The sequence below is a fragment of the Polypterus senegalus genome, chromosome 16 (assembly GCF_016835505.1).
Source record: "Polypterus senegalus isolate Bchr_013 chromosome 16, ASM1683550v1, whole genome shotgun sequence".
Taxonomy (NCBI): domain Eukaryota; kingdom Metazoa; phylum Chordata; class Cladistia; order Polypteriformes; family Polypteridae; genus Polypterus; species Polypterus senegalus.
In genome coordinates, this window is record NC_053169.1 from 14,453,722 (window position 1) to 14,466,470 (window position 12,749).

Sequence of the window (12,749 nt, forward strand, 5' to 3'; positions counted from 1 at the left end):
GAGAGGGAGAGAGACTGTGCGAGCAGGAGAGAGAGAGAGTGTGCAAGCGAGCGAGAGAGAGAGTGCGAGTGCAGAGAGAGAGAGAGACTGTGCGAGCAAGAGAGAGAGAGAGTGCAAGCGAGCAACAGAGAGAGCGCGAGTGCAGAGAGAGAGAGAGAGAGAGAGTGCGCGAGCAAGCGAGAGAGAGAGAGAGAGTGCAAGCGAGCCCTAGCAGAAGAAGTAAACATTACAGAATTACATTTCCTCATGTATGACGCGCACCTGATTTTCTAATGCTAATTTTTGGGAAAAAATGTGCGCATGGTACATGCGTAAATACGGTATTTCATAACATTTGGAAACCGGTAGAATGTTTTCTTCTTTATTTTTAATAAACTGACTGCGCGAAACCAACTTGTTTTATATGAAAAATTCTCTAATCAAAAACGATCTATAGACAGCTCATCAAAATTGATGTTGTCATGCAATAAATTTCTTAACTCCTCAATATATCACAACCTACGCGAAATTGCAAATTTCAGGAAAGGTTAACTGCCTAACAAGCTTTGTTATGTGGTGAAAACATTTGCATTGTAAGTAAAATGACCGCATTTTTATATAGAAACAATGAATTTTATCAATAATATATAAAAGTTATCGATTAAAATGAAAAATCATCAGATTACATCGTAATGTCGGCATGAAAAAAAATGACCGCATCTCCAAGCGTGTAAATAGTAGAGTAAAATACTTATGTAAGACCACAAGAGTGCTTCCCCTTTGAAAAATCAGCCGTCATTTCGTCAACAATATTGAAGACCAATTTGAGACATGAAGAACATGCCTAAGTAGACTGTTTCTGCACGAAGTACGTACCCAAATGTTAAAAATTTGAAAGTAGTGGTAAAAATGTGCCCTGCACAGCACATATAATCCTTTTTTTTTCAGAAAATTGCACTTGTCCGCGGACAACTGAAACCAGAAAAACACGCTTGTCCGATGGTCAATTTACTCTCTGTCGGACAAGTCAGGCGTTGGATTTCCGCACCCCTGCGAGAGACAAATATATTCACTGCACGTTATCGTGCAGTGCGCCATTACTGGTTATCAATAATGTAACACTAATATCACTATGCTTTGTCTAAGTTACAAATAAAAACATACAAAATATTTATCAACTTGTATGCAAAATTTCACATCACACCAAGCGCCTTTCACACTACTATTGAATACTGGTATCCTGCCCAGTGGTTCTCTGTGAAATGAACTCCGGCTGCGCCACAGCAGAAGCGGGTCATGAAGATGGATGGCCGGGTGGACTGCTGCCCAACGCATTTGTCCAGTTAAGTGCAGAGACTGTAGTTCAGAGTCATGTGATATTGGCCCCGGTGGGTTTTAGGTCCCCCAAAATCTTAACGACATATGTTTAAGATTCAACAGCAACACCTGATTTGTGTCATCGCCCAGAATCACACAAGGAAAATCTCAATGGGCTTTAACAGACCCCCAGAATTGATAAGACAAGAAAAATAAAAATTCCCAAAAATACAAAACCCTGTAGGGGGAAAAAAAAAATGGACGAAATTCTGGGAAAGGTAATTCAGAGACTGGTTGTTGTCTTGTTTTACTCAACAGCCCGCGAGTATTTCAGTGTATAGCCACTGCAATATGGAGGACTTGTGTGCTGCAATACTAACTCTTGACTGATTCGAGTCAGCCCTGACCGTGAAAGGTGCTATATAACATAAAGCATCACTGACTTCTAGTGATTCAAAACTACAGCAGACCTGCTCTGCCCAATTTTTAAACCTGATATATTTGTCTTTCTTTTTTTTTTTCCCCCTTGTAGTGGACGGCCAATGGCAAGAGTGGACTCCGTGGGGTCAATGCTCAGTGACCTGCTCCAATGGCACCCAGCAGAGAAGCAGACAGTGCTCGGCGGCAGCGCACGGAGGATCAGAATGTCGAGGACACTGGGCCGAGAGCAGGGAGTGCTACAACCCCGAGTGCACCGGTGCGTATGGCGAGCATGGTGGTCTTTGTCGATGGAAAAGCGGGGATCGGCTTTGTAAATTACGTCAAGTAATTAAAAACGACCGTGGGGATGTGCGAGTGAGAAGAAAGAAGATGTTTAAATATGTAAGAGGCAGGAGAGGACATTTAAATATGTAAGAGACATGAGAGCCCCCATCGCAGTGGGAAGAAGTAAACAGCTCTGTGCAAAGTATTACAGCACGTTACACCACCTAAGGGGTTGTGAGGAGACAAATATGGCGGGTATTATTACAATAATAATAATTAAATAGGGGAAGAACAGAACATTCTGCTTTACTAATAACAGCAATGGCTAAAAGAGAAAGGATTCTGAAAAATCAAACAGATATGATATGGGGAATTATGATTTTCAGTCATAATAAGAATAATCATGTGTTAAATTCTAAGTATCGGTACAGTGGGGCAGGAAGGGTCTTGTCCCGAGACCCCCCTGTGTGGCGTGTGCATGTGCTCCCCATGTCTACGCGGTGCTCCTGTTCCCACCCACAGTCCAAAGATATGCAGGTAGGGAGAGCTGGCAATAGAGTGTGCTTGGGCTGTGAGTGTGTGTGTGTGTGAGTGTGTGTGTGTGTTGTTCACCCTGCAATGGACTGGCACCTCATACTGGGTTTGTTCCTGCCTTGTGCCTGATGCTAGCTGTGAAGGCTCTAGCTTTCCTGTGACAGTAAGGTATTGTACTTTATAACTTCTCACCACCTTCCCTTCTATATCTATAAACTCGACAATTAGGTGTTGTAAAAGACAAGCAGGAGTTACGTTACACTTTAAATCATGTATTATTGATAATATTCATAAACAATAACAATATGCAAAGTACATTCGAATATTGGCCACCATACAACCTGATCGATGGTGATGTGTAGTTTCAGGCGGCACACAGATTTGTTAGTTACTCCAAATGTCTCCATTTAAGTCCTCATTTTGTGGTCAGCTTTCTTCAGACCAGGCCGCATGCCTGTCTCAACATGGCTGCCGTGGTGTGCTCTTCATTGTGTTGTCCTTTTCAGTTGATGGTGTGTGTGAGATGGTCTTTCATCAGTTTGGTAAGAAAGACAGAGAGAGTGAAGTAAAACAAGCAAATGTATAGGTTTTCAGCCATAATAAGAACAATCATGTGTTAAATTCTAAGTATCGGCACAGTGGGGCAGGAAGGGTCGTGTCCCGAGACCTCCCTGTGTGGAGTGTGCATGTGCTCCCCGTGTCTGCATGGTACTCCGGTTCCCACGCACAGTCCAAAGATATGCAGGTAGGGAGAGCTGGCAATAGAGTGTGCTTGGGCTGTGTTTGTGTGTGTGTGTGTGTGTGTTGTTCACCCTGCAATGGACTGGCACCGCATACTGGGTTTGTTCCTGCCTTGTGCCTGATGCTACCTGTGAAGGCTTTAGCTTCCCTGTGACCCTGCTCAGGATAAATGGGTTTGGAAAATGAATGGATTGATGATGATGATGATGATTATTGTGTGAATTTTCCAGTGGCTACAGAGGTGTCCATGTCCCAGCAAGGGACCTAATGTTTAGCAGTTAATAATAATAATAATAATAACAACAACAACAGCAATAATAATAATATTCTTATTCTTCTTATTAGTTTTATTATGGCAGCATAGTGTTGTAGCGGTGGCACTGCTGCCTCACAGTAAGGACAGCAGGGTTCGCATCCTGAGTTCTCCCAGTGTCTGCATGGGTTTCCACCCACAGTCCAGAGGTATGGAGTTCTAGTGAACTGACACTGCTAAATTGACCACAGAGTGTGTTTGGTGTGTGAATGTGTGTGGCTGTTTGCCCTGTGATGGACTGGCAATCCATCCAAGCCTTTTTCCTGCTGTGACAGATAGGGGTCGCTATGGCTCCCTTGAACCCTTGTCCACGACTCCAGACACCAGGTAAAAGTCCAATGCTTGACTTTATTAAATTGCCACAGTGCACAAAGCACCCTCTCCTCCACAATACTCATTAAATAACAATAACTACAATAATAAACAATCCTCCACTCCCAGACGCGTTGCCACCCTTCCACCCAGCTCAGCTTGCCGTCTGGGAGCTCCCACAGTCCTTTTAAATACCCTGACCCGGAAGTGTTCCCAATCCCCAGTCCATGTGATCTTGTATCACTTCCGGGTCAGTTAAAATATTCTTTTCTTCACCCATCGCTCTTCCTTTGACGACCTTCAGAGTTAAAGGGCACAAATAAGTCTTCGGTCCTCCCTGCAGCTCCCTCTTGCGGCCCCTGTGGTATCCAGCAGGGCTGAGGATAAAAGCTACAAAGTCCATGACTCCCTGCTGGTCTTCGGGGCACCTCCATACTGCAGGGATGACAAGCCGGCCAAATACCACACTGCCTGGTGCCCTATGCTAGCTGGGTTAGGCCCCAGCTCACCCCCGGTGACCCTGGTCTGGATTAAGCTGGTTGAACATGATATTATTATTATTATTATTATGTGAATTTTCCAGTGGCGGCTGAGGTGTCCATGTCCCAACTGGGGACTTGATGTTTAACACAGAACTTTGCAGAGAATGTGAGCAGTTAATAATAATAATAATAATTGTATATTATTACGGCAGCATGGTGGTGCACTGGTGGCATTGCTGCCTCACAGTAAGGAGACCAGGGTTCGCATCCTGGGTTCTCCCTGCACAGAGTTTCTACGTTCTCCCAGTGTCTGCTTCGGTTTCCAACCACAGTCCAGCGATATGCAGGTCTAGTGAACTGGCAATGCCAAACTGGCCATAGAGTGTGTGTGTGTGGTTGTTTGCCCTGCGATGGACTGGTGCTCCATCCAAGCCTTTTTCCTGCCTTGTGCCCTGAGCTAGCTGGGTTAGGCCCCAGCCCACCCCCTGTGACCCTGGTCTGGATTAAGCTAGTTGGACATCATATTTTATTATTATTATTATTATTGTTATTTCAGTTCGTTGGATTTTGCAGCCTTTCAGCAGGTATCAAAATCTATGCCCACTCAAGAGGCCTCTTGAGAGTGGGTATGGTTGAAAGTCTTGGGTAAGGGGAAGATGGCAGAATTGAGGTCTAGTCAGGGTTAGGGTCATCTTAAAGGAGATCATCTGGTATTAATTACTGCTTACTGTGCCAAGGACTCTGCCGACGATGGACGCCGTGGTGTTTTTGTACAGTAGAGATATTGATGTTGGGCGAGCTCTTTTAAGTTTGTCACTTGATGGATTTAGCTTTGATGACAGGGACTACTCCTGCGTCTGTTTTCCAAAGCCTTTTAATTTCATTTTGGAGCTGATGGTAGTTCTTTCATTTGCGCTCTTCTTTTGGACCGATGTTATAGTCCGACGACACCGAGATATTAAAACAGTTTTATTGATTATTATCGTTATTCTGAAAGAAGATAACAGCTGAATAACTGGATATTGTTTCAGCAGTGCCAGTTAAACAATCTCTTGTGTCACCATCAGGTTTCCAGTGTCCAATGCACAGGTGACATATTCGGCTGGAGCTGCTGCTTTATCAGCTTCTGATATTCTGGGTAAACATGGCTGAGGTTTAAACACCTCGTCGTTCTACCAGTGGAGTAACCTGTGCCTGTAAGAGACCACTATGGTTAATGCTACTATATTTTTGGCCCCACAATATAAAGCTTAGAAGAACCTGCCAGACAGGGTGGGCTTCTGGCTCCCAGTCCTATGTCTCATTATCTTGTGAAGAGTGTCGACAAAACTCCCTGGGGAATCTAGGGGGCCCCTCGAGTGATTTGAAATTCTTTGTTGGGCACTCCCTTCCTCATTAACTTGCAAAAATATCCAAAGGGAATAAATCATTCATTTGTTCTGGTTCCATACCACCAGGACATTAAAAAAAGCCATATAAGCACAGCCCCCACCAACATCAGCCCACTTCTTTCCCAGTCATAAAATTTTTTCAGCCAGAGGAGTGAGAGGCAGGGGTGGGGTGTGTGTGTGTGGGGGTTAGAGTCTGTAACTTGTCCCAACCCCCATTTTTCCTTTTGTAGGTCACTATAAATGATTTTATTATTGCGAATTCCCACAGTAAGCTTTTTAAGTTCTATAAATGGAGGCTAACGGATTCTCGTACCCAAGAAATGAGAATCCCAGCTTGTCTAGATCCTTGTTTCAAAGTATGACCCCTTTGGAGCCACAGTGGGACTGAAGTACTTCAGGAGTTGCGAATGATCATTTTAACTGCAGCAGAGCAGGCAAACTAGTCATGCATTGTATATTGATCGAGTGAAGGAAACAGGACAGAAAAGAGAAATAAATAAATAAATAAATAAATACAACAAAGTAACACATTTCCCTTTTGTGTTTTTGACCGAGATGCTCAGATGGCAAAGACGTTCACTTTCTTTTTCTGTTTAACCTGTCCAATTAATAAACTGCTCTAAAAACTTTGAGAGTAATTTTTGTGTAGGGAGAAAATAAACTCACTGAACTGATAAAACGGATCAGCATTTGGCACTGTTTATTGTAGCTATAGTGAGCAGCCAGCAGAGGGCGAAAGAGAGGCAGCCCAATTCCACCTGCCTTTATTGAAATGGAATTCTTTTCTATTGTATTGTATTTATTGATTTGTTAATTACAAGCCATGGCATCTGGCAAAGACAGGTAATAGATACATTTTAAAATATTTGCTATCTCTTGCCCTACATGTACCTTCAGTGCCTTTCCTCTGTTTTTGTGTGAGTCTCTCTCCCTTCCTCTACAGAATGGAAGATTCCACGCTGACATCACTTCCATTGCCTGCCCTCCTAGACCCGCCCCTTCCTGCCTGGACCTCAAATGATCAGAAAGTGGGCCATGTTCGTTATTTAAATATTTGTCTTATAAGGCAATTATCTCAGCATATGCCTTCACTCTTCTCACACTTGCATTTCCTCCATCACATCACCAAAGACAAACTGACAAATCACACTAGGGCTAAAATGGCCAATCAGATTGCTAGGAGGAAATGAACACACAGACTTTAGTGTTTTATTATAAAGTAGCCTTTGCTTTTATTGTCTAGTGGTTGTTCCTCAGAAAGCAGCAATATAATAATATCAACAAAAATTCAAATATACAGTATATATAATATACATATATATCTATACTAATAAAAGGCAAAGCCCCCACTCACTCACTCACTCACTGACTCATCACTAATTCTCCAACTTCCCATGTAGGTAGAAGGCTGAAATTTGGCAGGCTCATTCCTTACAGCTTCCTTACAAAAGTCGGGCAGGTTTCATTTCGAAATTCTACGCGTAATGGTCATAACTGGAAGCTATTTTTCTCATCATCATCACACCTCCAACGTAATCACGTGAACTGACTGTCAACGCAGTACATAGAAAACCAGGAAGAGCTCCAAAAAGCGCTGAAGAAAACATGCATTATATAATTGAGAAGGCAGCGAAACAATAAGAAGCGAGCGAGTGACATATACTACCATATTCATGAGTGCTGCTACCTTGGAAAGAAAGCAAGGTGTAAACCTAAACTTTAAATTAAGTTCATAGACAGGCTACCGCTGGCGTTTCACATGCCCACAGGTAATCACGGGATACAAGTTTAATGAGAGGGCTTGGGATATAAGCGAGAGTTTTGATCACTTTGTAACTAAGTTAAAATTACTGGTGAAGGGCTGTGCTTATGCAAATTCCGAGAGACTGTGTTTGTGGGGGATTGACAGTTAAGGCGGTGGAGGAGTTGCGTCATCATCTCCCCTCCCATTCACCTCATTTTGCTCTGAGCTGAGCTCCGCGGCTAACGCCGTCTTACGGAAATGACTTTGTGACGCTGCCACCAAATACTCACAGAAAAATCCACAAGTTAATACACACGCTGTCTCCACAGTTTCTCCACACTGAATCCTCCAGGCACTACTTACAAAAGGTTACATTGACAATCGTGTTACGTTATTTTTAAAATGTTTCCTTTTCTTAGCACAAGCACAGCTGAGAAGCTTCGATGCATGTGCTCCATAACGCGTTAAAAATCGCATTTAATCACACTTTGCAATACAAGCAAAGGGAACTTCTGTCAATGCATGATTTCCTGGTACACCGATTACATTGATCAGCGCTTCACGATTCATTTTACCCTCGCACCACCTTGGTTTGAGAAGAAGTATGAAAAACTATGAGGTTAACACAGAAAAACAGATCACCAATTCAAGCTTTATGAATAATCAATTCGCCATCAATAATTGTTTTGGTAAAGCCATACTCAGTGTAATCCTCCTTCCATTTTATAATTTTTCCACCACTAGCCATGATTAAATGAACGGTAAAAAAGTAAGAGCAAAGCGAGGGTGACTTATTTAGGCAGGCAGGCGATGGCTCAATAGCTCGAATTTGGATATAAGCAGGTTCTATTTAGTCGACAGAAATATCTTTGTTAGGAATGGAAGTTGAATTTAGTCTTTAAATTTCTATGGTAAAGAAAAAGTTATGCAATGATGGCTAAATTTAACTATATAAAGTCAAAAGTTTTATATATAAAGTCATTCCCGAATATATAAAGTCAAAACTTGAATATATAAAGTCATTCCCAAATATATAAAGTCAAAACCTGAGTATATAAAGACGGCGTTGGAATATTTCGGAATATATAAAGTCAGCGTCGGAAAATATATATAGTAAGCGCTGCAATATATTAAGTCAAAACTTCAATATATAAAGTCAGCGCTGGAATATCCATCCAGTTCCCAACCCGTTCAATCCGACCACAGGGTCACGGGGGTCTGCTGGAGCCAATCCCAGCCAACACTGGGCCAACACTGGGCGCAAGGCAGGAACCAATCCTGGGCAGGACACATGCATCATTTTCAAAACATTAACCGAACAGTGTTTTTTTAATTTATTTTTCTGAATAGGTTTTTGTTAACTTAGTTCAGTTCAAAGTCGTTTCAATCAATAGATTTTGACTTTCACTTTATATATTCAGGAATGACTTTATAAATTCCGACGCTGACTTTATATATTCAGGTTTTGACTTTATATATTCGGGAATGACTTTATATATTGAAGTTTTGACTTTATATATTCTGACGCCGACTTTATATATTCACAAAATCAATGTATTTTCCTGTTTGGCACCCCATAGTATATGTGTGTGTGTGTGTGTAGATATGTACACATGTATGTATATACAGTGGTGTGTAAAACTATTTGCCCCCTTCCTGATTTCTTATTCTTTTGCATGTTTGTCACACAAAATGTTTGAATTCCCTTTCAGAGCGCTGTAAAAGACTCATTGCAAGTTATCGCAGACGCTTGATTGCAGTTATTGCTGCTAAGGATGGCCCAACCAGTTATTAGGTTCAGGGGGCAATTACTTTTTCACACAGGGCCATGTAGGTTTGGATTTTTTTTCTCCCTAAATAATAAAAACCATCATTTAAAAACTGCATTTTGTGTTTACTTGTATTTGACTAATGGTTAAATGTATTTGATGATCAGAAATATTTTGTGTGACAAACATGCAAAAGAATAAGAAATCAGGAAGGGGGCAAATAGTTTTTCACACCACTGTATATATATATATATATATATATATATATATATATATATATACTTTGGACTTGAACCCGGACACACACAGACGGACATCTTATGTTCACCCAACACACGTTTATTAAACAATATTTACAAATAATAAAGTCAGTGCACTTCCCAGTGCCTCCAGCACCGTTCCCCGAAATGTCCAGGCCTCACAGTCCTTGTGCCTTTCCCCTGGCCGCCTCAATCCTCTCTCCAGCTCTGTCCACTTCCACCCAACTTCCGCTCTCGACTGAAGGGAGGTGGCCCCTTAAATAGGAACCGGATGGGCTCCAGCTGCTCCCGGCACTCCTCCGTAGACACGCCCCAGTGTGGCGGAAGTGCCAGCTGCGCACCGAATCCGTCGGGTGTCCCCTGTCGTCTTCCCCCCAGCACTTCCTGGTGTGGCGGAAGTGCCAGGCTCGAGGGATAATCAGGCACCGGGGCGCCGCCTGGCGGTGGCCAAGGGTCCCTACAGGGCTGGGCTTCCAAGCCCTTTACTTGTGGCCCCCAACATAACCAGGACAGACGCTCCCTCGCGGTCTGGAGGAGGTACAAGCCCTCCTCTGGTCCTCCTGGGCGTCCCGGCCGGGTGCCACAATATATATATATATATATATATATATATATATATATATATATATATATATATATATATATATATATATATATATATATATATATATATATATATATATATATATATATACAAATATATACCAGCAACACTCATGACAATGACAAAATAATTACATTGTCAATCATGTTCGTTATTATTAAAATGTTTCCTTTTCTTTTTACTTCTCCGCTGCCAAGCGGTATTTTGCTATATATATATATATATATATATATATATATATATATATATATATATATATATATATATATATATATATACTGCTCAAAAAAATTAAAGGAACACTTTGAAAACACTTCAGATCTCAATGGGAAAAAGAAATCCTCCTGGATATCTATACTGATATAGACTGGGTAATGTGTTAGGAGCGAAAGGATGCCACATCGTTTGATGGAAATGAAAATGATCAACCTACAGAGCCCTGAATTCAAAGACGCCCCAAAATCAGAGTGAAAAAATTATGTGGCAGGCTAGTCCATTTTGCCAAAATTGAATTGCAGCAACTCCAAATTGTACGCAGCACTTTGTATGGCCCCTGTGTTCTTGTATACATGCCTGACAACATCGGTGCATGCTTCTAATGAGATGACAGATGGTGTTGTGGGGGTTCTCCTCCCAGATCTGGACCAGGGCATCACTGAGCTCCTGGACAGTCTGAGGTGCAACCTGGTGGCATTGGATGGACCAAAACATAATGTCCCAGAGGTGTTCTATTGGATTTAGGCCAGGAAAGTGTGGTGGCCAGTCAATGGTATCAATTCCTTCATCCTCCAGGAACTGCCTGCATACTCTCACCACATGAGGCCAGGAATTGTCGTGCACCAGGAGCCACTGTACCAGCATAGGGTCTGACAATGGGTCCAAGGATTTCATCCTGATACCTAATGGCAGCCAAGGTGCCTTTGTCAAGCCTGTAGCGGTCTGTGTGACCCTCCATGGATATGCCTCCCCAGACAATCATTAACCCACCACCAAACTGCTCATGCTGAATGATGTTACAGGCAGCATAATGTTCTCCATGGCTTCTCCAGAGCCTTTCACTTCTGTCACGTGCTCAGGATGAACCTGCTCTCATCTGTAAAAAGCACAGGGCACCAGTGGTGCATCTGCCAATTCTGGTATTCTATGGCGAATGCCAATCGAGCTGCATGCTGCTGGGCAGTGAGCTCAGGGCCCATTAGAGGACATGGGGCTCTTGGGTCACCCTCATGAAGTCTTTCTGGTTGTTTGGTCAGAGACATTCACACCAGTGGCCTGCTGGAGGTCATTTTGTAGGGCTCTGGCAGTGCTCATCCTGTTCCTCCTTGCCCAAAGGAGCAGATACTGGTCCTGCTGATGGGTTATGGACCTTCTATGGCCCTCTCCAGCTCTCCTAGAGTAACTGCTTGTCTCCTAGAATCTCCTCCATGCCATTGAGACTGTGCAGGGAGACACAGCAAACCTTCTGGCAATGACACATATTGATGTGCCATCCTGGAGAAGTTGGACTACCTGTGCAACCTCTGTAGGGTCCAGGTATCGCCTCATGCTACCAGTAGTGACACTGACTGTAGCCAAATGCAAAACTAGTGAAGAAACAGTCAGAAAAGATGAGGAGGGAAAATGTCAGTGGCCTCCACCTGTTAAACCATTCCTGTTTTGGGGGTCATCTCATTGTTGCCCCTCTAGTGCATCTGTTGTTAATTTCATTAACACCACAGCAGCTGAAACTGATTAACAACCCCTCTGCTACTTAACTGACCAGATTAATATCCCATACGTTTCATTGACTTTATGCTATACTCTGATTAAAAAGTGTTCCTTTAATTCTTTTAATATATATATATATATATATATATATATATATATATATATATATGACAACAACACTCATATCAATGACAAAACAATTACATTAACAATCATGTTACGTTATTTTTAAAAATTTTCCTTTTCTTTTTCATAACTTCTTTAACACAGTACTTCTCCACTGCGAAGTGAGGGTATTCTGCTAATATATATATATAGTGTGACAGATAGGGGGCGCTATTGCTCCCTTGAACCCTTGTCCAATACGCCAGACACCAGACAATAGTCCAAATGTTGACTTTATTTATACAGCACAGTGCACAAAGCACCCTCTCCTCCACAATACTCATTAATTCACCAATACACTAACAATAAACAATCCTCCACTCCCAGACGTGTTGCCCTCCTACCACCCAGCTCAGCTCGCCATCTGGGAGCTCCCACAGTCCTTTTATATTCCCTGACCCGGAAGTGTTCCCAATCCCCAGTCCATGTGATTCTTTATTACTTCCGGGTCAGGTACAAGTCCTTTTCTTCACCCCAGAAGTGCGTCACTTCTGCCGTCGCTCTGCCTATGATTCACTTCCGGGTTATAGGGCACATATGACTCTTGGCTCCTCCCTGCAGCTCCCTCTAGCGGCCCCTGTGGTATCCAGCAGGGCCATGGATAAAAACTCCATTGTCCATGATTCCCTGCTGGTTTTCGGGGCACCACCATACTGCAGGGAGGGCTACATCTGGCGGCCTGGGGGTATTGGCCGGGATGACAAGCCGGCCATAGACCATAATAGA

At 42.7% G+C, this 12,749-nt stretch overlaps 1 protein-coding gene across 1 annotated transcript in view; it reads left to right on the forward strand.

The window, feature by feature from the left end:
- Positions 1-12,749, forward strand: part of adgrb3 (adhesion G protein-coupled receptor B3) — an 868,080-nt gene that overhangs the window by 394,550 nt on the left and 460,781 nt on the right. The window contains exon 6 of the mRNA XM_039737721.1: positions 1,829-1,993. Within this exon, the coding sequence (XP_039593655.1) occupies positions 1,829-1,993 (165 nt within the window). The remainder of the gene's footprint in view (positions 1-1,828; positions 1,994-12,749) is intronic.